Source organism: Talpa europaea (assembly GCF_964194135.1).
Source record: "Talpa europaea genome assembly, chromosome: 6".
Classification (NCBI taxonomy): domain Eukaryota; kingdom Metazoa; phylum Chordata; class Mammalia; order Eulipotyphla; family Talpidae; genus Talpa; species Talpa europaea.
Window position 1 is genome coordinate 12,824,625 of NC_140072.1, and position 26,350 is coordinate 12,850,974.

A 26,350-nucleotide genomic window follows, 5' to 3' on the forward strand; every position below is an offset into this window, starting at 1 on the left:
GATGATGACAACCCTCAACCCCCATCAGAGAATAGGGACTTGGATTATTCTGGGTAGAAGGATATATAAACACACCGTAGAGAAACCTATGCATAAATGCTTATGGATTAGGACATCTATGTTTAGGTTTATTGTCGTTGTTGTTTTTTTGTTTTTTTGTGGAGGGTGGGGGAATGGTTTGGGGCAGAGTATAAAATTGATAGTTTCATTTATTGAATAAATTGCTTGTGGACTCTGAAAGTATTTAAGCAACACAGAAAATATGATCCCTTCTTTCTAGGAACTTACAAATAATTATTTGAATAAAAGATAGATATTCAAGAAATAGCTGAAAATTTATTTACAAAGCAGTTTATCAAAAAAAACTCCATTGTGAAACAAGATTCACACTTAGTATGCATAGGTCCTTCAGTTTTTTGAGCCAGCTTTATTTTCTGACATCTCACAAAAATCTCTCTTTTCCCTTAGGCATACTGCATTCTAGGCACATGGAAGTCCTTGCCATTCCTGGGATAAGTCATGTCTCTTCTAAGCATCTTCTGCCTTGTTCTCCTTTCTCTGTCTGCTGAACTTCTACTCATCCTTCACAAACCAATTCAGACATCATCTCTGTAAAGCCTTCCCCAGCAGCCCTCGTTAGACATTTCCTTCCTCTCCACTCTAGTGCTTTGTATTGTCTCTACATACTATATAGAATAACACTATTTTGGCTAGTTCTTTACCTGTGTGCTTTTTGCAGAGAAGACTGTCATGTTTCTTGGTACAACTAAACTAATCATGTGTTTTTAAGCTGAAAAACAACTTTAGATAATAATTATATTAAACCATTACTCTTTAAAAGTAACAGCTTCATAAAATACAGTCATGTGTACAATCCTGTACATCTCTTTTTGGTGCACATATACAGGCATTTCTGCTGAGTTTATATATAGGAGTGGAATTGCAGCATCAGAAGATGTGTGTGTGTTCATTTTTAGTAACTAATGCCAATTTTCCTAGTGTATGAGAATTCCTTCTAGTTGTTCCATGTCCTCGCTGATACTTGTTATTGTCAATCTTTTAAATTCTAGGTGCTCTGGAGTCTGTGTAGTGGTATGTCATAGTTTGATTTGTATTTCTATGATAAATGTTTATTCGTTATTTGGGTATCTTCTTTTATGAACTGCCTAAACTAGTGTCTTGCCCATTTTTTTAATATGTTCTCTCCTTCTTGACTGTTAAGAATCATTTATATGTTTTAATTATGACACCTTTATATAATGGTTATATATTTCAGGTCTCATCTCTATGATGTGGCTTGCCTTTTATTTCGCTTAATGGTACTTTTTGGTAAAGTGGAGGTCTTCATTTTAGGGTTGCCCAGTTTTTCTTTTTCTTTTTTTTTTTTTTTATAGTTAGTGGTTTTTTCACATGCATAACAAAAGACATGTTCACAAATGTTCAGAGTAACTTTTTTGTGCTAGCAAAAAAACTGGAAACATCTGAAATCCATCACAGTTTGAATGGATAAACATACTGTGATATAACATACGTGTGTATGTATTCCATTCATACAATGGAATATTATTCAGCAGCAAAAACGGTGACTAGTGCTACATGTGATCAGATGTCTAAACTTCAGAAATATAAAGTAAAAGAAGCCCAGACCTCAAAATATGTATATACAGAAATAAATCTACTTATGCAAACTATAAACAAAAATTTTAATTAAATCATAAAGGCCAAACAGATATTTTATGTTGATGAATTATCTCAAAATAACCATAGTAGGATAATATTGTAAAAAAAAAAAAAAAGCCAGTTAAGCATAACCTTAGACTGATGTAGGGATTATATTCTAGAAGATTTATTTCTCTATTATATCCTCAAGTGGGAAGTCACTTTTCTGGAAACTTTGAAACGGATATACTGTTTACAAAATGGTTTCCCAAACTTTTCTAAATTATTAAAAAAAAAGTTATGTAAGTATAAATTTGTTTTTCATTTCATCATAAAAATAGTTTTACAAAATTTTGAACAATATGTCCAAAAAAATCATTCATGATGCTGTCATCATAACATTGTACATTGTACTCTGGACACATTTCCCTAATCCAGCTTTTTTCTAAGGCATAAATTTTATACTGAAACATATTAAATACTATGTGTATATTATCTCATGACCTTTAGTATATTAATTTATAAACATACAAATTTTTTCTAGTGAAACAGTTCGGTCATATAATTTCAATGAGACCTCAATCTAATAATTTTTTTCTTTCTTCATTATCTCAGAATTACACTAAATTCATAGAGCTTAAAGGAACAACTTTTTTCTACATTGTTTCTGATGTGTGTAGAATATATTGCCACTAATGTTGGTTTCCTTTCTTAGTTTGCAGCTGATCTTGACCAGTTTGATCAGTTATTGCCCACGCTGGAGAAGGCAGCACAGTTGCCAGGCTTATGTGAGGCAGACAGATTGGATGGTGCGGTCACCAGTGTAACCATCAAATCGGAGATCCTGCCAACTTCGCTTCAGTCCACCACTGCCAGACCCACTTCCAGGCTGACTAGTATGTGTTGAAGGCAAAACCTCATTTTAAATGTTTAATGAAAATGTGGATTAGTGCTTTGTCTCTCACCATTATTGCACAGACCTTTGTTTGTTAAGAGTGAAATGTGTTTTTTTAATGCCATTCTGAGTAATATACAGTTATATTTAGACATGAACTTCATTCATCATGTGTGTTTTAAAGTACAGTATAACCGGGCCTCCCCGGTGGCGCAGCAGTTGAGCGCTGGGTTGCGAAGCTGCCCGCAGTCTCTGCAGCACTGGTTCAATCCCCGGCTGCTCCCCGGCCACCAGAGGAGGGTCCCGCATGGCGCGCAGACCTCTCCTGCTGCCCGCTGCTCCCCTCAGCAGTGTACTTCGGTCCTTCTGCCTGCTCTGCTCCCCGCTCTGGCTCTGGTGAATTCTCTCACCCTCCCGTGCTTCTGACTGTACCCAGTGCTTGTATAAATATAAACAAATAAATAAAAAATATTTTAAAAAAAAAGTACAGTATAACCTCTGCATTTTTTTAAAGATTTATTTATTTATTTATACAAGCATTGGGTACAGTCAGAAGTGCGGGAGGGCGAGAGAATTCACCAGAGCCAGAGCGGGGAACAGAACAGGAAGACTGACGAAATACACTGCTGAGGGGAGAAGCAGGCACAGCAGGAGAGGTCTGTGCAGCATGTAGGACCCCGCTGGTGGCCGTGGATCCAACTGGCGCTGCAGAGGCTGCAGGCAGCCTCGCAGCCCAGCACTCAACCACCGTGCCACCGGCAAGGCCCCAACCTCTGCATTTTGTAATTAACTCTAAGGCAAGCAGATAATGTTAAGAAGAGTGATGTGGTGTTCTTAACCAAAACCTTCCATAGCAGGACTTATAAAAATATACCATTGGGTCAGATTGTGTTCCCCACAGTGTCTCCCTTGAACACTAGTCTTCTGAGTTGCATAAAAAGGACTTTGTGCTAAAATACCCTGGCAAATGCTATCTGTCTCATACATTATTCCCCTACTAAAGTACTTCAGTTCATATTAAAGATTTAAGAAGACCTATGTAAAAGAAACCAGTTTAGATTTCTTTAACACAGTATTTACTAAATTTCCTTAATTATGAAATTCCTTTTCTCAAGTAATACATGTTACTCCACAGAATGAGTTTTCCATGAAGCACTGTTGAGGAGACAATTATGTTGAAATAGATCTCCACTGCTCAAGCCCAGATTAGCATTTTCCTAATTCAGAGAGACTTTGATAGTATAATACTTCAAATTCATGAAGAAAGGGCTGTCAAATTTTTGTCACCTATCAAATTTTGAAGTTGAAAAAAAAACAGTGTTTATAATTCCTTTGTGTTATCTTGAAACTTAAGGAAGCTGTTCAGCTTATTTTCAGAATCTGCCTGGGATCCTGACCTAAATCCTGTCACCCTTCTGATGAGATCAAATGTAGAATTGACTGATTTCAGTCTTACTGCAGCGTTTAGCTGTCTTGATATACTTATTGAAAATTGACCAAGATTTCCAGGCATATAGAAAGAAGAATCTTGAGTCGTCTCTGACAGTTTGGGAAATTTAGTAAATACTGTGTTATTTCAGCTAGCCAGAAAGTAAGATGAGAACAGGAGCTAGAGTCAAATTTCATGTTCTCCATGTAGTAAGTGTTCCCTCGTGCAAATGGATTTTCTGAACCTTATTCTCTTTATCTGCAAAATAAGAATTACATGAAATGACTTTGAAAATCTTTTTAATTGAAACTGAGAGACTTTAGTCTCTGAGATATCAGGCACAGGTGGGAAACTATTGGGTGCCAGGCTGAAAGGAATAAAATAAAAATCAACATTTTCATTGGTTTACTACTAGCCCCTTTTCTCCATCCACTATGGGATACTGGAGGAGTTTTATCAGGAGACACTGAATATCCAGAAAGATGTCTAGACCTGAGTTAAGGGGAGGTCCCTAAAGTGCAAAGGTAATATTGCCATCTAATCATCCTCACAATCAGCCTCCCAGTCAGTGTTTTAGAATACTGATGGAAGTCTACAACTTGAGAGAGGACCAAAAAAAAGCCAAACAGAAAAAAAAAAAAAAAAACATGCAATAAAACTCTACAATGAGTGCATAGAATAAGAAAGACATTAAAGATTCTGAAAAAAGATATTTTATCCATAATTAATATGGGAAGGGGGAAAAAGGGGGCAAAGATGAAGGAAGAACTTTTAGAAATTTAAAATCTAAAATCTCAAGAGAAATGTTAGATAATAAAACTGAGAAAAAAGTTCCCAGAAAGAACAAAAGACCAAAGGGCAAATAGAAAATAGGGAAGAAAAAGTAAGATTGATGTAAGGAGAGCCAAACATGATCAATACAATTTCAGAAACAATGAAAGGAGTATGTGGAAATGGAAGAAATGATATTATTAAACAAAATGTATAAACATTTTCTAGAATTGAAGGACATAATTCTCCAGACTTAAATGTTGCAGCAACTATACACTTGAAATTGTTCAACAGGTACCCAAAACACACACACAGACACATTCTGGAGACCTACACCAAAGTTTATCATTATATAATTCTGGAACATCAGAGACAAAAGATCCTAACAGCTTTCAGAGAGAAAATATGAATTGCATAGAGTTAATTGGCAAAACTTGAAAGCTATCAAGCCACAAAAAGCATTGAGAAGCTTCAAATGCTTATTGTTGAGTGAAAGAAACCAATCTGAAAAGGCTACAGGTAGTGTAATTCCACCTACATTACATTCTGGAAAAGGCAAGACATAAAAAGATCAGTGGTTGCCAGGGATTCATTGTCATAGGTTGCCAAAGGGAGAGATGAACAGGTGAAGCATGGGGGATTTTTATGACAGTGAAACTATTCTGTATGATGCTGTTATGGTGAATGCCTATTATTATACATTTGTCAAAGCCTGTAGATACCACAAAGAGCAAGCCCGGATGTAAACAATGACTTTAGTTAAGAAAAATGTATCAGTATTAGCTCATCAGTTCTAACAAATGTACTGCACTAATACAAGATGTTAACAATAAGGGAAACAGCCCAACTAAAAAATGGGCAGACTTTTAAAAGACAGTTTTGGGCAAGAGAAAGGAAAGAGAATAAAGGTTTAGAGAAGGAGCAAGAAAGAAGAGAAGATGGGGACAAAAATAGGATAGCATATAAAAGGGAAGAGGAGAACAGCCTCTAATCCTCTCCCTTTACCTCTGCGCCCCTACCTTTCAGATGAAGGAGCCCATTGTTGCGTTGCCGTTTCTACATTTTAACCTTTGGCCCAACCAAGAAAATCAAGCATTTTTCCTTACTTTAGTCTTTAACCTTAAGCTGAACTGTGTCAAGTGCAAATAGCTCACATAAGACAGTTTAATTATCATTATATTTCATTGCCTGAGAGACACCAATTAGAACTTCTGGGCATTTGTCTTTTCTTTCATACTTTCCTTTCCCTTGCCCTTTTGCACTGTATTCTGAGCAACTCTCTGGGCCACATTTTTCAAATCAAAGTTCAATCTTCAACCATTTCCACCTATTGAGTTCTTTTCATCATAACTAGCATGCTTTTAATTTCTATAAATTATTTTTCTTTCTTGTAGAAGACTGTTACCTTTATGAAATGATAAATTTATTGTACTGTGTAGTGATAAATTTATTATACGTAGAGGTTCATCCATTTTCTTACTAATCCTTTTTTCTTTGAACCTCCTTTCTTCATTAAATCTGCTTTTTCTCCTAATGCTCTTGATTTTTCTTGATTGTTTGGCAAGCTTTGGCTGTCTACTCATATACGCTGCAAAAGACACAGACTGAAAAATGTTGGTAGCTAGAGTGTTTTTTTAGCTAAAAGTGAGAAGCCCTTTACTCTGGCAGTGAATGTAAGTTCTGATTATAGAGGTCCTGTTTTTCACTTGCTGTGCAGGAAGTGGGGGTTGGTGATGGGGAAATCCCTTGTGTAGCTCTGCCTCTGTCTCTGGGAGGTTCCCTGGCGGAACTCGCACTTGAGCCATGTCACTACTAACTCACAGGCAGATGCCAGCAGCAGTTGCTCTCTGAGTGGGCTCTGGGGGTACTGGTCGGCCATTTCAAGGGCCAGTTCCTTCATCTACATGAAGGACCTCTGCTCTTGGAGCTGTCTGGTGTTCTCCTAGGAAAATGCTTCTTTCTGAAAAATCTTCTTTTCGTCTTGTAAGTTTTTTCATTTAGTTGAAGATTTGCCATCAGTTTGATTCCAAGTGTTTTTCAGAAACTTCTCGTTGCTCTACTCGTACCCCATTGTTCTTTTGCCTTTCCTTTAGCTGTAGATTTACTTTTCCCTCTTAATTTCTTTTGTTATTTCAGTTTTAGAGGAAGAATAAAATATAGGTGCTAATTTTTATACTGGTTTAAGATTATTCTAGATTTCCAAAAGTATTTGAACATTGACAACATCATTGGAGTAGGTGAATGACCTCCTAGGTAGTTGTTTTTGTGACCTCTGAACATACACAGTCCAAGATGACTACCTCTATTTTATTAACTTATAGCATGTTAAAAATACATCATGTGTCTAGAGTTTTGCATAAAACATTTTCAGTACTTAAAAAAAATCCATTTTAATTTTCCTGTTTTTGAGGTTCCATTGAGGGTGTTGTGCCTATTAGCAGGTACCGTTTACTATTAAGAAGCTGTAATGAATAGTATCTGATATACAGATAATTTACTGCATATGAGAGTATGTCTAAAATATATATTCTTGTTAGGATTGCTATTTACTAAATAGCCCCAGTCTGCTATGCCCAGTTTCTGTTCCTGCCTTTTATAGAACATATAGAACATATATTTCACCTTTTGCTTGCAACTCTCATCTCATGATAATAACATTTTCCCTACTTATAGTATAGTGTAACATACTTCAGACTAGAAAAAGCAATTAACTAAAATTATTACCATTATCTTTAAAATAAATAATTTCTGACAAAGTTCTGAGTGATTCTCCTAACATTAACTCATGTAATTCATGTGCAAATATCTTAGCTTCAGATTTTCTCTGATTCAGAAACCTTTTCTCACATTCTCATCTACTTGTTGCTATGTAGCTACACTCTAGATAGTTTAAATTTCTGAATAAATGATTTTTATATCATGAGTTACTATTTTATAGAGGAAGTCTCAATCTACAATATATTACTTCTGAAAAATGCTGTTATTTTATCTTCCATCTTGACACTGATTTCTTACACTTTCCTCTTCAATCAGGATTACCTGAGCTGGAATTGGAAGCAATTGATAACCAGTTTGGACAAACAGGAACAGGTGATCAGATTCCATGGGCAAATAATACAGTGACAGCTGTAAATCAGAATAAACCAGAAGAGTGAGTAATGCATTTTGTATTTTATAAGATACCAGATGCCAAATTCTACAACAAAACCACTTTTCCCAAATTGGAGTCCAGTCTGCGCTGGTATTTGTGAGATTAATAGAAGTAAATGGTGAATGACAAAAAAAGAAGAAATGGGATGGGCACCAAGTTAAGCAGATTTATTTGCTGCATAACTACCAGGCTAGTGTACATTGTAATTACCAAGACACTTATAAAGTACACAACTGTTATTACACATCCCTTATTTTAGTTTGATTGATTGCCGTAAAACTCCTGGGAACTATGGCTGAATTGACCTCAGTACAAAATTATGTGACTCTTGAGCTTTTAGTTATATAATTCTTTTGTCCAGTTTTTCTCTCTTTTAAGCAGGAGAAAATAAGGAAGAAAGTGCTCTCTATATCTAGTCAGTGTCCCAACTTGATTAGAAAGTAATTTCTGACTCCATCTAGGTAATTCTATTCCATGGTATACAGTACAGCTCATGCATAACAATAGAGAGATGCATATATAAGAGTGTGGCTTAGAACCTTAACTAGCTTAACTGATACATTTACCTCCCAAAAGAAGGATTCAGGGCCTCCCCGGTGGCGCAGCGGTTGAGCGCTGGGTTGCGAAGCTGCCCGCAACCTCTGCAGCGCCGGTTCGATCCCCGGCTGCTCTCCGGCCACCGGAGGAGGGTCCCACATGGCGCGCAGACCTCTCCTGCCGCCCGCTGCTTCCCCCCCCCCAAAAGAAGGATTCATACATTATTATAGTATTAATTGTAGTAGTATCAGTAATAGTAGTAGTATCATTTCTATATAATCCTACATTTTAAGTATCAGTTGGTATCTGTCTGGATTGAATATGTGTTTCCTACATGTGATCAGTGAATCATTTGTCTTATTGCACAACACTGAGCACAAAAATGAATTTCATTTTTCTAGTTCAATTTCTTTTGTATATGGCAGTTTTATCAGGCTATCAATATGATGTGATCATCCTTGATAAGTAATGTAATGTGTACTATCTTGATTACTGTTCAGTTTTCAACAATGGCATCTATAGAATAAGTAGAATAAATATGAATATAGGCTAAATGATATTTTCCTAAGTATTTGATTTTTGTTTCTTTGCTTTTGTTAATTCTCTTTTTTATTGTATCTAAATAAGTAGATGGGTGTTAGCAGAACCTATTGCATTTATTATTGTATTAATTTTATTGAGGTAATACTGGTTTACAGCATAATATGTGATTTAGAGGTATAGGTTCACACCTTTTCCTTTTCTTAAAAATGTTTGGTTAATTTTTTTTTTGGCTATTTCTATAAACTAATATGAAGACTATGAAACAAAGTTCAGTGATTGGTCAAATAAAAAATATATTTAAGCTATATACCAAATGGTCATAAAATTTCCTCATGTTAAGTATAGAGCATTTAATTGGGTAAGAAATGGTTGAAAAGTACCCCAACAGAGAATTTTCTGAAACTGGATTTGCATATATGTGTGTATACATTATTAGGATTGAATAATTATATGTATATCAATCTGAACTTTCTTATGTTCTGATCCTGCAGCCAGTGTATTAGTTCACAATTAGATGAGCTTCTCTGTCCACCAACAACAGTAGAAGGAAGAAATGATGAGAAGGCTCTTCTTGAACAGCTGGTATCTTTCCTTAGTGGCAAAGATGAAACTGAGCTAGCTGAACTAGACAGAGCTCTGGGAATTGACAAACTTGTTCAGGTATTTATTGAAGTTGGCATTATTTCAATGATGCAGCTTTCAATGAGAAGCTAGCCAATGACTTTCAAACAAAATTTTTCATTGTTCTTACTGTGTCTCTGCCGTTTTATAATTTACCCTTGTGAAAGTTATTGTCATATTATAAATAATCAACTTTTTGAAGAAAAAGTGAATAGTTAGAATTATAAAGTCTTAACCTTTCACTACGGAACAGACTTAGAAGCTCCCTTTGGAATAGAATGCATATTTGTATCAGTGCTTCTTATTTTAAGACTTAATTTGTCCATCGTTCTTTCTATTTTTCAACCCATAGGTCCCATGACTTTCCAACTGCTAAGTTAGTATTTTTCAAATTGTGGGGTAATACTTTTGTTAATGGAAAATAATAGCATAGAATACAGTGTCAGAATACATAGTCCATAAAAGGGGGGAATTATGTTTCGTGATATTTTCTTTTTAGTTGCACATAAAAAAGGTCACAATTTAAGTTATTATTCTTAGAGTGAATATTAGTCAAAAGTTGGAAAGCCATACACTATGACATTCTGTTAAGTCAGCTATTAAATTTTTTTTAAATAAGGTAAAAGCAGAGTTTCTGTTTTTGAGATAGAAAAAAGTGCCTAAATGAGTTCTCATTTAAGAATCTACTTCTGGTAACTTTATTGATTATCAGACTTTATAATGAAGTTCTTTTCAAATATTGGAGCCTCATTTTGTTGTTTTAGGGCCTTTATTTTAACCTTGTTTTCATCTCTTTACTGAGATTTAAAATATCTAGCTAATCTGTTAATTCGTTTCAAAAGTAACTTTCATAAGTGATTCCTTTAGATAATAAGCTTCTGGAGGGTCTCAGGAATTCAGCATGACTATATTATAGTGAAACTTTCTAGAGATAACATGCTCTTAGATCTAAAATTATGTAGAGAAACGTGTTCCTTATGGGTAGGCATTTATTTGTAAAATGTTCTGGCTTATTTTCTAACAGGGAGGTGGATTAGATGTATTATCAGAAAGATTTCCTCCACAACAAGCAACACCACCTTTGATGATGGAAGAAAGACCCAACCTTTATTCCCAGCCTTATTCTTCTCCTTCACCCACTGCCAATCTCTCTAGCCCTTTCCAGGGTATGGTCAGACAAAAACCTTCATTGGGGACTATGCCTGTTCAAGTAACACCTCCCCGAGGAGCTTTTTCACCTGGCATGGGCATGCAGCCCAGACAAACTCTAAACAGACCTCCCGCTGCACCCAACCAACTTCGTCTTCAACTCCAACAGCGATTACAGGGACAACAGCAGGTGAGCATTCTTATTTAAAGGTATGTGCTGACTCTCTGTAATAAGACAGCCTAGTTGCTACAATGAAGATGCCAAATCCACTCCCAGAACCTTTTTGAAAGGCTTAAAAAACCGTCCTTGTCTGCTAGGATAAAAATTTGGGACATTTTTAGTCCATTAAAATTGCTGGCTTACAACAAAGTGCTTTAAGTCAGACAATAAAAGCAATTTAGTTTTATTTTTGAGAAATAATTAGGATGAACATAATTTAATATTAAGTAAATAAAGAGAAACAGTTTAATTTATGAAATGGAACATCAAGAAATGTTCATGATTGTTGGAACAGAAAATCAAGTTTATGTATATGTTGGTTGAAGTTAGAGCGCTTGAAGTGTAGTGATGTTACTGCATTAAAAGAATGGAAGATAGGATAGTTTTGGGGTCCTAGGGAATATGAGAGAGTTAAATGTTTTCTCATGACAGGTAAAGAATAGATATAGTCATGTAAATATTTAAAATGTGTAAGCAGACAATATAGAAATAATCTCCAAGAACTAAAAATGCAAATACTTCTTTGTTATCTTTTGGAAGTGGGACTAGGCCAGTAGATTGTTGCTTCCTGTTATTAATCCTCTGCATGTTTTTGAAATTGTTTTGGATTTTTTTTTAAAAAAGCCTTACTAATTCAAGAAGGAGTCAGAAGGTAGTAAATGATACTAGAAATGAAGTATGAAATAGTGGTTATCAGAGTTGGCTCTAATTTCAAGTCCTAGTTCTAACCTTAGCTCGGGTGAGTTGATATTCAAATTATTTACCCTTCTCAAATCTCTGATTTCTCATCCATTAAACATCTAAAAATAATTCCTTTCCTGATAGGTGCCTGTATGAATTAAATGAGTTAATAGACGTGAAGTTCTTCATAGCACAATGCCTGGTGTAAGAATCAGTACTGATAATCTTTTAATTTTTATGGAGAATAGAAGTGACCAGAAAAAAAAGTAAGATCAAAAGGGCAGAAAATACTGGGAAGTAGATTTTACCTTGGAGATACCTGGCAATGAAAAACAACTGATAAAAGAATAAGCTTCTTGGACCTCCCCTGGTGGTGCAGCAGTTGAGCGCTGGGTTGCGAGGCTGCCCGCAGCCTCTGCAGCACCAGTTTGATCCCCGGCCACTGGTGAGGGTCCCACAAAAAAAAAAAAGAAAGAAAGAAAGAAAGAAAAAGAATAAGCTTCTTTGAAGAATTATTTGTCATGGCAGGAATTTATGTGGTGACTGGACTGGGATTTTCAGCCTTAGCACTGTAATATTTTGGGATCTTGTTACAAAGGACTTTATATGCATTAAAGAATGATTAGTATCATCCTAGCCCCCAACCATTAGATGCTGGTAGCAGTTTTGGTTGTAACAACCAAAAACCTTTCAGTCATTGCCAAGTGTCCCTTGTGGGGCAGATCAGCCCCTTAGGTTGATAACATCTGGTTTGGTTGATAACATAAAAGAATATCATCTTTTATGTTTACTGTAGAAGGGCTTCTTGCTAAGGCATTGGGAAAAATTCCATTCAGAAAGACAGAATGCCAGCCTGAGTGTGTGTACACTCATGTTTTATGTGTAGCATAGGCTGTGTCCTTCCCTTACCACAGCCCCATATTTCCTTTTGTAATGCAAGTCTTTTAACCTCACCTTAGTAGATTTTAGAATTTGTGTCCCCAGCTCTAAAGGGTACCAGCCTCTCTCCTCACACTTTCCAATCCCCCAAAAAGTTAAGATTGCTACAGAGATAAAGGATATGGTGATCCTTTGGGGAAGATTTCACTGGAGGAAGTAGAACTTGATCTTGCTGAGAAAAAAAATTAGTAATCAGAGAAAAGAGGCAGATCAGAGTAGAATAGTTGTACACAATATTAGTCAGGTTACACACACAGATAGTCAAGAGGAGGGAAAGTGAACAAGATTTGTTTCAAGGGTATAAATAGGTCAATTTTTCAGTAACAGAAAGTGCTTATAGATTTTTGCTATTTAGGGTAATTCCTTCTATTTCAATAATAGCCTCTTCATTTTCTACATTTATTTTTTCATTTTTACTATTTCTCATGTATCTTTCTCTCTCCCTATCCATTTCACTCTCACATTATCTCACAAGTCAAGTATAAAGCTGTAAGTTTGGAATCCCACTTGCCCTGCTTCATCACTAAGTACTAATGTATTTCCACTTGTCCTCATGGTTTTCTCTCCTGTTTTCATATTTGCTTTTTTTTCTGCCTTAACTCTACCATCTTTCTGGCCACCTGGCATTCTCTCCATTCAGGGTCCCACTGAGCTTCCTTACGCTCTTGGTCCCTGCCTTCAAATCCCAGATTACGTTAGCTGCTCCTTCTGGGGTGGCTGAGGATGTCCCTATATATGCAAGTACAGAACTTGTGCATTGCCCACCTTTGTCTTGGCCTCTGCTCTTAGGAAGAATTCCCAGGGTATAAGAGTTTCCTTACCTTTGAAGCCTTCAAACTTCACATAGCATTTTGAGTATACTGGGGTGTTGTTGGTTTGTTGTTGTTTTTTAATAAAGCTTCATAAAATTAATGGTTTGTTTAAACTTATATCCATGGTCTGTTGAGTTTAAGAAGAATATAAATTTTGACACTTAAGAGTTCCTTTGACATTTAAAGCTATATGTTGATATCTTTAGTTTTGAAGTGATTCCGACTGTTTTATCCTATTCCATAATGCCTGAAATTTATAATTTTGCTATTTACATTATATTGAGATTTCCCCCCTAAATTTAGTTTGTTTTCTGATCGGATAGGAATCAGAAAATGAATGAAACCAGAAGTAAGAGTTGAGCTATTTAGAGATGAGAGATTTGATCACTATTCATAACCCTTTGGATTCTTTTATAAAATTTTCATAGCCCTTCTAGTTTACATATAGTAATTTATATTAAATATATTAAGATACAAATACGTTGATACATCAGTGTCATATGTCAATATGCTCTATAAGTAACTTATGTTATAAAATACCATGTAAATATTAAATAGAATTTATATTATTTTTACTATCATCTCTCTGAAGATTTTATTCATATCAAATTAAATAACACTTCCAAGGAAGTGCTTGTTTTGTTACCTGATAAAGTCAAGACATGCCTGGGACTTGGAACCCTAAGCCTGACATAGACTGCATCTTGCAAACTAGAGTTCCATAGAGATTGTCCTAGAGATAATTATTGGTGGCTGTATATCAGGGGGAAAGGGTTTGTGATTAATAAGTTGCAAATGTGCTTTGGCCAATTAAAGGCTCATAGAATCACAGCAGTAAAGAAATCTGTTTCACCTTATGTAACCCATCATTTCCAATACTTAATACAGCACAGCATGCTATTTTCCCAGCACATCTATTAATATCCTGCAGAACAATGTTCTGTAGAACACCAATTTGGGAAATGCTGGTCTAAAGTAATTACTTCTTCTAGCTAAATAAATAGTCCATTTTCTCAGACCATTTGTTTCTTATATAATTCTCTCTAATGAAATCACATTGGATTTTCCCCAAATGTATACCCATCAAATAGGCACCCTTCAAGTCCCTCAACTTTCCTATTCATCTTTTAGAACTTTGTAGAATGTACCCTTATTTTATACTTACTTTTTATTCACAATAGTTTAATACCTAGAGATGATGTTTCTATTCTTTCCATTATTGCACTTGTCTGAAATGACTAAGATTAACAATTTTTTTTAAGACTTATTTATTTGTTTGTTTGTTTATACAAGCACTGGGTACAGTCAGAAGCGCGGGAGGGTGAGAGAATTCACCAGAGCCAGAGTGGGGAGCAGAGCAGGCAGAAGGACCCAAGTACACTGCTGAGGGGAGCAGCGGGTGGCAGGAGAGGTCTGCGCGCCATGTGGGACCCTCCTCCGGTGGTCGGGGAGCAGCCGGGGATTGAACCGGCGCTGCAGAGGCTGCGGGCAGCTTTGCAACCCAGTGCTCAACCGCTGCGCCACCGGGGAGGCCCAGATTAACAATTTTTTTAAAGTATAATGAGCATGCTGCTGTGTATGTACACATACTGCAGGGCATCTGAAAGTATGTGTACAAATATATATACATATGTATACATAGTCTACTTTGAAATGCTCTGCCATGTTTAGTGTTCTGTAAGCAGGAAACATTTGACAAATATTAGGAATTGCCAGCATTTTGGCAAAGAAACTAAAACTTTTAGTAATCAGTGAAAAGTTTGTGTTACTCTGTACAGGCCTGCTATATATGTTTGTATGTGGAAATATGCTCTCTCATTATTTGCATTTCTCTCTAGTTAATACACCAAAATCGGCAAGCTATCTTGAACCAGTTTGCAGCAACTGCTCCTGTTGGCATCAATATGAGATCAGGCATGCAGCAGCAAATTACACCTCAGGTAATGTGAGAGAACAAGACATTGTTAGTACTGCTTTAACCCAAGGTATAGTGCTTAAAGTATTGACTTAAGCAACTTTAAGATGATCTCTGAAATGATCTTTTAATGATTTTGATAATGTGGTTTTATCCTGGTATGAATTTATAATATATTTGTGATACCCCTTACTGGCACCTGATTGAAAGCTGAGGATCCTTTGTTTTATTGTTATTGTCATTGCTCCTAGATGCCAGATGACTAAGTAGGAAACACTTGTTGCTGTATTCCTGTACTGAATAGTACAAGTAATAAGAAGCCCAAGACATGAAACTGTGTGAATGGTACCTAAAACCTGATCAAAACCCAGTTACAGTGCTAACTTATCTTGACGACCTTGTGTTTTCTGCTCAGTCTGAGCATTAACATTTTCTGCATCTTATTTATTTTAAAGATCCTTATGTATGAACCCAAAGCCATAGGAACTTTAAATGTAAAAACAGCTGTTAGCCTTCTAAATATCATCTAATACTTATTCCCTACTTAACTTCCATACATACTTTGAGTATTTTTGCTTTTGCCACTTTTCATATTTTCATAAAGTTGACACCAAAATTTGGGAGATGACAGGTTTAAAAGAGGATTCAAACAAACAAAATTCTTTTTCTCCATAAATTGGACCTTGATGGATAGGGACAAATACAGGACACCAACATCAACCAAAGGGATAGATATTGACAAACATCACTGGTAAACGAACAGATACCGCATCCTCATGGATCCAGACTTGAGCTTCTCAGCCTTATAAGTAGTAGGTAGCTGTTACAAAGGTGGTAACATTATAAGAAAACAATATCCTCACTTCTAAAATTCACATAAAGATTATTTCTATCAGCAAGTCATATGTCACAGTTTATTCTATTATATTTCTATCAGCAAGTCATATGTCACAGTTTATTCTAGATTGGACTATGTCTAATTGATCAGTTTAATAATTTTAATGGAGCTGTATGTTTTAAGTAAACCTTCAAAATTCTGGCTCAACATTTCCTGAGAAAGGCTTTATTGACATGCCTTTTTTTCTTTACAAGTTAGATCAAAAAGTGATTTTAAACTAATCTTACCATTTCTTTCTTCACTGATAGTATTATAGCTATTAAGACACTCTAATGCCTGAAGTAGTATTGTACTGTAACAATGATATAAAGTATTTCCATTTCTTTCTGTGATTTTATTTCTAATTAATTATTTTCTTTTAAGTGATTTGTTAAATCATTTATTCAACATTAGATCCTGAATTTCTGATTCTTCATTTTTTAATGGTACCTATAGGTTGTTCTCTGCTCAGATAGATTGTGACTACAGTACATATTCACTGTAGAAAATAGGAAATGCAAGAAAATATAGTGGGAAAATTAAAATCACCTATAATCAATCATATTTTATTCACTTATATAAAATAGAATAAATGACCTCAGAAATGGGGAAACTAAGTGTCTCCCTAATAGAAACACAACAAATTTTTGGAAATGAAAAGTTTCTTAACCTAATGTCAGATAAGGTAGACGCCATCAAGCACATTTCCTTTCTTCTCTTTATGGTTTTCATGTTTCTCCTAATAGTTTTCATGGCCTGTATTATAATATTAATCCATCTATACTTTCTTTGATTCTCAGTTCTGTGTGACTTTTAATTGGTAATGTTCTCTAATAGTCAGATACTGTTTTAGCATTTCTCAATTTATTTTCTTCTGTGATTATTACTTAAGATGTTTTTGTTCCTTTTCTGTTTTAGTTTCCCTTGTACACTGATAATTGCTACATATCTTTATTTGCACCACCTACTAGACTTTATCCTGTAGGTTTTCCAATATAGGCAGTGATTATAATAATATTAATAAGTGAGGGTTTTTTTTTTTTCCTCCCTTGCAGCCACCTCTGAATGCCCAAATGCTGGCACAGCGCCAGCGGGAGTTATACAGTCAACAGCACCGACAGCGGCAGCTAATACAGCAGCAAAGAGCCATGCTCATGAGACAACAGAACTTTGGGAACAACCTCCCTCCCTCATCTGGACTGCCAGTTCAAATGGGGAACCCCCGTCTTCCTCAGGGTGCTCCACAGCAATTCCCCTACCCACCAAACTATGGTACAAATCCAGGAACTCCACCTGCTTCCACCAGCCCATTTTCACAACTGGCAGCAAATCCTGAGGCAGCCTTGGCCAACCGCAATAGCATGGTGAACAGAGGCGTGGCAGGGAACATGGGAGGACAGTTTGGCACTGGAATCAGTCCTCAGATGCAGCAGAATGTCTTCCAGTATCCAGGATCAGGTATGAGGGTCACCCCTGTGTGTTGCATAGGCTCAGGTCTTCTCCAGGTGCGTTTCAGTTCACTGCCTCTGAGGCAGTAGCTGAGTACGAAAGGCACTGACAGGCAGGTCCAAGCTCCAGACTCAGGTCTTGACACTGGATGTTTGAATGGTTTGAGATCTCCCTCTCTTTGATAGCTAAGATGATTAAATTAGAGAATCCCTCAGGATCTGCCTCAAATTTTTGACTCTTTGTATGCAAAATGCACTCTTATTTTCCTATGTATTCTTTTTTTTTTTTTCCTATGTATTCTTACAGATACCTATGAGAATCTATTGAAAGTCTGCTTCAGACAATGGGTTTAAGTTCCTTTTCTCAAAATCTGCTGCTGTTGGAGATTCTCTTTTTGATAAATTTCATAAGGATAATCAATCTTCACAGAGTGTCTCAGGTTTCTCCTTGGTGTACCGCTCAAAGATGCTTAGGTTACAAGCTATGCCTCTGCAGTATCAGTCAACTTTCTGACTTCCAAAAGGTTTTTTTCTTTTTAACCTTTCATTTGCAGTGTCTCTCTTCCATTATCTCTGTCCTCAGTGACAATACTTTTTTAAAATTTTTCTTCCGTCACTTTTCGGTTCTAATAGATTCTCTGTAATAAAACACATGATTAATCCACCACATTTAATCAAACTTTAATGCAAAACTAATGGCAAATTCCTGGGAAAAAAAGATAAAATTAGTCCCTTGCTCTTATAAATGAAAGAAAAAGTAAATTTTAAGACTGCTTAAAAATGAATTTCAATGAAAAAACTGCTATTAGACATGGATAAAATGTTGAAGTTCTATAGAGATTTTTGACATAAGCAATATGCTTATCAACTCTGACAGCCAAATCAATTTAGACTGTTCATTGTGACAGCAACAAGTGCTAAAATTCTTTGACTATTAAATTAAGTATCTAGGGAGACTTGTGGAAGAGAGCACCAGAATTCTCGAAGACATTTTAATTAAAATTATGCCACATCAGTTCCTTTGTCCTCAAGACAATGAAGTCATCTTTGGCTGGTTTCTATCATTGACACTATCTGTATGAGCACAAAAAGGATTATAAATCCATAATTTAATTATAACATTGTCTGAGCAAGGGTGGCCTTCATTCAAGTTGTATTTCCATGTGTCCTACAACCTCTGTATGCAAAGAAGTTAACAAGACTTTCTCACTTTATTCTAGCCTGTGAAAGTAATTCCTGCAACATTAGAGGACTTGTACTATTTCCCCATCCCTCTTCCAGAATGGTGTCTAGCTAAAACAGATTCTTAATAGCTTTTAAGATATCGATTGCAGAGCCTTAAGTAAAAAAAATTTCTCTTATTCATTAGAGGGGAAAAAAATATATTACAAGTAAGCCAAACATTAATAAATTCTCCAAGGATTCCCTTCTTTAATAAAATAGTATTTTCAGCCATGCTTTTTGACACCTTTTTTTCCTGAAAAGCCAGGAAAGGAACACTATTTTCCTGCTCTCATTCCATGAGAAGTCTCCCTGGGAAGACAGTGCTTCAAAGCCCCAGTTCCAACTAAGTTGACAAGATTTCACTTGGGGTTGTGGGTCTATTTTTTTACCAACTGCATGTTTATGTAGAACACAGAGATGGAGATGTTGAGTGGGTGGAGTTTCCTTCTTCACCAGGCAATATACCAGATGCCATCATAAGTACATACTCTCTATTACCTGGATTTTTCTTCCATGCCAACTTTTGATTGACAAGAAAATACTTCTCACAAGAAGTGAAAATTTTTCTTTGATAAAGTTAGCATTCATCCTACAAACATATCCTGGGTGGAGAGAGTAGTACTTTCATCTATTTGCAGACAGAAATGGAATGGCGGTGCTTTCAGTTCTTCTATGAACTGCTTCAAAATACTAGGGAGGAGGAAATTTTTCATTTTTCTGGAGAACATAGGACATTTAAGAATGCAATGTTTCTAATTTCTTCTGCTGTTCTAAATCATAAACTTGTTCCAACATGATTAGCGGCCTGGTAGAAACTTTCACGACCAGCATTTGTGTTGGTACAAATTCAAGCAACCTTTTCAAATCAAACATTCGAAAAACAAAAGTCAACCTGTTTTTATAAACTTTTATTAGAAAACAACTATGCTCATTACATATTGTCTGTGACTAGTTTCATGCAACAGAGTTTAGTAATTATTACAGAAACTGTGTGGCCAACAGAACCAAAAATACTTACTGTCTGGCCCTTTGGAGAAAAAGTTTACTGATGCTTGTGTTAACTGGACAGTAAACCAAAGGATGACTGTTAACTTTGCCTTGAACCTTTGCTTTCCTGTCATTCAACTGAATATAGTCCCACAGTAAATGAAGAAACATAGGTATTAGTAATGGCAGAGTATGCTTCCTTTTATTTCAGAAGACAAAAATTTTCTAGACTATCGTGTCACAGGAACAGAATTAAATTTTATTGTTAATTTTATCTCATACTTAGGCAATAGTAAAAATATGAGAGAAGTTTTAATTCTTGTACCCGCATCATGAATTTCTTGAAACACATCCATAGCCCCCTCTTCTATGAACTGAAACATGCTCTTCCACCTACGCCACTTGAGACATCTTATCTATTCCTGTGACCTCAGTGACCTCTTTGTGCTAATGACTATTTACTATCTCTAAACCAGATCTCTTGGCTCATATGTTGAGTGGGTGGAGTTTACTAGACAGACATTCTTGAATTTTTCACCAGCACCCAAACTCATTCAAAGCTAGTCTGGTCAATTCCATTTCCCCTTTCCTCCATATCAGTTCATCTGTACCCCTTGTCTAAAGTACAGTACCCTTCCCATCCCCGCCTCATTTCTCTTCCTCCATCCTCTCGGAGGTATCTCTACTAGGAAGTCTCCCCAACACAATCATAAGCACTCACCACCTTGTCTTACAGCCACTTGGTAACCTAGCTGCCTTTCTTTTTAAACAGCAAGTTATTTCAGTGAGCAAAATATGGCCTTTTTAATCTTTATTTCTCAAATACTTAGCACAGTATTCTGGCAGGGAGTAGGTGTGCGGTGACTCTTTGAAGAAATAAATGAATGGAAGTGTGAGTCCTAATTCTGGTTGGTGCTGCCAAATGGCTATGATTCTATTTATGGTCCCACAGAAAGAAAACATTATAGAATTTTTAAACTAGAAAGAACTAGATTGTCTGTTCCAAGGAACTAAAGGTCAAATGTTGTGATGGAACTGGGACCAGAAACTGCCCCTCCAATTCATTATTCACAGGTTGGTTCTTTCTACTAAACTAGGTCATCTGATAAGGAAAACATGGGTACTTAGAATGTGAGATGAGACCAGAAAGAAATGTGGAAAAGCATGCCAGTGTACTTGGAGTATCTTATTTGTTATTTAACTCTGATCCCACAAGCAAAATCTCCAAACTATGAGAACTCTTTCTTTTTTTTTAAAGGTTTATTTATTTATATAAGCACTGGGTACAGTAAGAAGCGCGGGAGGGTGAGAGAATTCACAGAGCCAGAGCGGGGAGCAGAACAGGCAGAAGGACCAAAGTACACTGCTGAGGGGAGCAGCGGACGCAGCAGGAGAGGTCTGCACACCATGTGGGACCCTCGCCGGTGGCTAGGGATCGAAAAGGCACTGCAGAGGCTGCAGGCAGCTTCGCAGCCCAGCGCTCAACCGCTGTGCTACCAGGGGAGGCCCACTATGAGAACTCTTTCTCTTTTGCATATGTCTTTTTGGGAGAAATGAGTTCATCATAAATAATTTAAAAATGCATTTGGAACAGACAAGTAAATTTATAAGGATCACGACCAAAAGAGTTAAAATTTAAAATGTAGAGTTAATGCAAAGACTATTATCATATTAAATGAAGATGATGGGAAAGAAAACCCGCTCTCTAGAATGATATGTGAAAAAAGTTCCCCAGGTATTCTAAGTCAAAATTATTTACCAAATATTAAATTACATATGGAGGAAGCATCAAGGGGAAAATATGTAGCTTTATCCAAGAATAAACTTAAACAGTTAATGACAGAAAAAATTACAGAAAGTCTGCAGTTGGCTCAGCTTTCACAGAAAATTTTAAATACTAAAAAAAATTTTAAGTACTCTTATAAACAAAAGTGAATAAATTATACCACTGACCAGATTTTTTTTGTAACATTGGTTTACAACACTGTATATGATTTAGAGGAATGGCTTTACACCTGCTCATATGTTTGTCATCACTGCACACCTACCACCAAAGCACCATGGTCCTTTACTATAGGTCATTGGGTCCCCCCACTTTGTTCCTTCCCCTGCACTCTCTCCCCTTTTTTAGTAGCCTTAATTTTCATATTTCCAGGGTTTGCAGATTAACCAAACAAAAAATGAAATGTCATAGTGTTAACAATGATAGGACACAGAATATGATACAGTCATAAACACTTACTCACAAAGAGACATTAAGAACATAGAAACACAGTTAATGACATAATGTTATGGGAAAGAAACATCACAAAACTATGCAAGAATTTTATCAAGAAAAATTGATAGAAATTCTGCACAATGGATAATTAATTATAACATTCTCTTTTTTGCCTGTACCTTTATCTTTCTCTACCTCAAAACTATGAAATGTGTTTCATCAAGAAAAACAGGAAAAGAATGCAAAGTGCTAGCATAACAGAAAACATAAAAAGAAACCCATTTTTACTCTTTTAAATTGTTAGCAACTTCCACTTTTGGTCAAGACAAAGTAACAGGGGTCAGATTTATTCTTTCATCTAAAACCAAAAGTCAAAGTATATTAAACAGACTGTGCTGCAGGGAGGAGGGCTCCAGCTGGACCAAGTTATTCCCTGACTTAAAGGAGTGGAGCCCGGAGTCCAGGGCAGCCAGAGAGCTCACGTCCCCATACCAGACAGGAGAGTACCACATGCAGTGCGAACTCCTGGGGTGTGTGGACAGTTCCCTAGTACAAACCAAGACCTGGGAAAACCGTTTGAGAAGATTAGAGGGAACAGTCTTCAAAGTTCACACAAGACCAGTTCCTTTTGCCGCCAGCCAGCATAGAAAATGTCATAATCGGGCCTCCCCTGTGGCGCAGCGGTTGAGCGCTGGGTTGCAAAGCTGCCCACGGCCTCTGCGGCGCCGGTTCGATCCCCGGCTGCTCCCCGGCCACCAGAGGAGGGTCCCACATGGCGCGCAGACCTCTCCTGCCGCCCGCTGCTCCCCTCAGCAGTGTACTTCGGTCCTTCTGCCTGCTCTGCTCCCTGCTCTGGCTCTGGTGAATTCTCTCACCCTCCCGCGCTTCTGACTGTACCCAGTGCAAGTATAAACAAAAAAAAAACAAATAAATAAATAAAACATGCCTCTATAAAAAAATAATAAAAAAAAAGAAAAAAGAAAAAGAAAATGTCATAATCCAGGGGGTTAGATGGAACACTCAAGGGTTTTCCTCAATAGTGGGGCAAGAGAAAAGAAGCCTTTGACGAAACCCTGCTCACGCCTCCTTAGGCACAAAACCCAAAACTGTCTCCAAATAACCTAACCATAGGGGCCACCCTGGTGGCACAAGGGGTTAAGACGCAGCACTATGAACCTATTTGCAGCCACTGCAGCAAGAGTTCCATCCCTGGACAGGGAGGTGACCAGTATGGCACAGACCTCTCCTGCCTCGCCTACTGCTCCCCTCAGCAGTGTAATTCAATACTTCTGCCTGTTCTGCTCCCCAATCTGTCTCTGGTGAATCCTCTCACCCACTGCATCTCTGGCCTGCATAAATAAATAAATGCATAAATAAATAAATCTTAAAAAAAAAATAACCACAGTCCAGACAAAGGTTGAAAATATTTAAAGGAGTTTTAAAAATTCAGTCTCTAACAAGGTAAAATTTATAAGGTCTGGAGTCTGACTTACAATATTACCAGGTATGCACAGAAGCAGGAGAATATAACCCATGATGAGGACAACAGTCAGCTCATCAAAACAACCTCAGAAATACACAGATAAGAATTAGTAACCAGGAACATTAAAACAATTGTAAATCATACATTCTTTAGAAGCTAGGAGAAAGGTTGAACTTGTTAAGTAGAGTTAATATAAATATAAATAAAACAAATCAAACTTCAGGGCATGAAAACTACAATATCTGAGATGAAAAATAAACTGGATGGGATAAGAAGAAGACTGACATAAAAGAAAAATTAGTGAACTCAAAGATAAAACAATTGAAACTATACAAAGTGGAATCAGGAAAAGATTGAAAAGATCAGTTGATCCAAGTTGATCTTATAATTCAATGCAATCCTTGTCAAAGTATCAGCATACTTTTTGGTGAACCTGATGTCTCCTAATTTATGTAGAAATGCAAGGGGTCTAGATTAGCCAAAACAATTTTGAAAACAAGGTTTAATGACTAACAGTTTTAAAAATTGCCATAAAGTTAGCAAATCAAGACAACATGGTACTGCTATAAATGTAGACATATAGATCACTGAAATAAAAAGTTCAAAAAATAAAACTTTATTTTTATTGTCCATTGATTTTCAACACAGTCATTTCAATCTCTGCTAGTAACACTACCCTGATAAAAAAGGAACAAGCTACTAATAGATGTTACAGAGTGGTTGAACCTCAAAACCTTTACCCTAAGTGAAAGCAGCCAGAGACAAAAGATCAGATATGATTACATTTATATTAATTTTTTTTTTAAAAAAAGAAGGCAAGCCTGCAGTCAGAAAGCGGATCAGTGGTTGCTTTAGGCTAGAGGTGGGAATAGGAATTGCCTGCAAACAGGCAACAAAGAGAATTTGAAGATAATAAAAATGTCTAAACTGGATAGTGGTGATGGTTGCACAGCACTATATATTTGAATTGTTCACTGGGTGAATTTGATTTTCTATAGTTACATCCAAATAAAGTTTAAAAAAAAAAGACATGAAAGGGAAGAAGATGACTAAGAAGGAATGGTAATAAAACTCTTTGTTTTTCATTTCACATACGAGTTTTCCTTATATTTTTCCCCTTTCTACATAGTTTTACTATAGAAATAGTTTCCTCATGTACATTCATAAATATTTTTACACTTAAAAATTCATATATGCAAAAAAGAACAGGAAAAAAAAATCATGCATAGTCCTGGTACCCAGATTAGCAACTTAGTTACTGGAAAGCATTCTCCCAATCTTAGTTTATATGTTTATTGATCTGTTTATGCTGAAATTTCATCTTACTTTTAAGAGACTAAATTTTCCCCCTACACTATTGAATAGGATATTTCTAAGTATATTATGACAGTTCCTTGTGGGTTTTTTTTCTTTTATGGAGTTAATTAATTTAGTGTATTTATGTAAATTACTCTGTGTCAATTTGCAGGAATGGTTCCCCAAGGTGAGACCAACTTTGCTCCATCTCTAAGCCCTGGTAGCTCCATGGTGCCGATGCCAATTCCTCCTCCTCAAAGTTCTCTGCTCCAGCAAACTCCACCTGCTTCTGGGTACCAGTCACCAGACATGAAGGCCTGGCAGCAAGGAGCAATGGGAAACAACAAGTAAGGGGGCATTTTTTATATATGAGTACTGTCAGGCTACAGCACTTAAGGGTAGCCATGCCCTCAAAATCTAAATGGGAGATTGTTGGCTGCTGCCATTTGCACATTCAAGGAACTGAATGTTATGTTTTCAGCAAAGAAAATCATTTTAAGGCAAATTTGTGTGTTCATAGTAGAGAAAAGTGGACCCTCCCCCCCCCAGTGCTAGCACACCCGAAGTATATGATCAGTTCCCATGAGTCACAGATGTACAAATGGATATTTTTAAAAAGTTTTTCTTTATAAAAACACCTAGAAATCTAAAGCAAGAATTACAAGATGTTAGAATTTAGTGAAGCTGATCAAGTTTCAGTCTTTTCAGTATGTTTGAAATTTTTCATGGGAACAACAAAGGTTTTAAAGGCTTCTCAGGTCATTCTGTCAATTCTTTGAATCTCTAGATAATCAGTGGCCTCATCTTGCCCATTTTGCTTAGAATTAGCTCACTAAAGTCAGTTTTCCCCCAAATCCTGACTGCTGAACTTTTCACACATCACTTGAATTTTATAAAGGTTTTAATTTGGTTGTATCTTGGTTCTAATGACAGGGAAGCCGTTTGATCTGACAACATAATAAGTACAGCAGTTAAAGTTGAAAACTTTAAGACCATATTCTCTTAAAGTTCATTCAAAGGTGAGAGAGGGAACCTTCCTGTTAGAGAACTGTGTAGCTCTCAGTAAGGACTGTGTGTGAATTAGGTAGAAATGGAACCATCGTGAAACATGCAAGAATTTAGTCTTGTAGACGCAAAAAGGGTCTCCTAGTCTCTTCTAAATTCCAGTCTCCTAAGCCCACTTTAGGTTCTGTGGGGCATCGTTATAATTACTTCCTTCCAGGCTGCCCCTCTATTGCACTTGTGCCTCCCAAAACATTTTATTAATATCCAGCTGGGCTCTTCATCATTCCTGCATCTAAACATTTAAATGTAACTTGGTAAAAACAGTTGTACTGACAGTTCTGCTCCCCTTTACAATTAAATTCTTTAGAAGATTCTGTCACTTCCCTTCCTCTGGTTCCTTGTTGAACCACTCAGGTTTTCATCCCTACCAAAAGTGTCTGGTCAAGGTCATTACTGTGCTCTCCATTGCCAATGCAAAAATCACTGGTAG

At 36.5% G+C, this 26,350-nt stretch overlaps 1 protein-coding gene across 4 annotated transcripts in view; it reads left to right on the top strand.

The window, feature by feature from the left end:
* Positions 1 to 26,350, top strand: part of NCOA1 (nuclear receptor coactivator 1) — a gene marked incomplete at both ends in the record, with an annotated part of 85,167 nt that overhangs the window by 38,284 nt on the left and 20,533 nt on the right. For 3 of the 4 annotated variants that reach the window (XM_084235829.1, XM_084235830.1, XM_084235832.1), the window contains 7 exons: positions 2,375 to 2,555; positions 7,788 to 7,905; positions 9,477 to 9,645; positions 10,631 to 10,945; positions 15,246 to 15,347; positions 17,255 to 17,657; positions 25,028 to 25,202. In XM_084235829.1, the coding sequence (XP_084091955.1) occupies positions 2,375 to 2,555; positions 7,788 to 7,905; positions 9,477 to 9,645; positions 10,631 to 10,945; positions 15,246 to 15,347; positions 17,255 to 17,657; positions 25,028 to 25,202 (1,463 nt within the window). The remainder of the gene's footprint in view (positions 1 to 2,374; positions 2,556 to 7,787; positions 7,906 to 9,476; positions 9,646 to 10,630; positions 10,946 to 15,245; positions 15,348 to 17,254; positions 17,658 to 25,027; positions 25,203 to 26,350) is intronic. The other variant, XM_084235831.1, reaches the window with a different exon arrangement.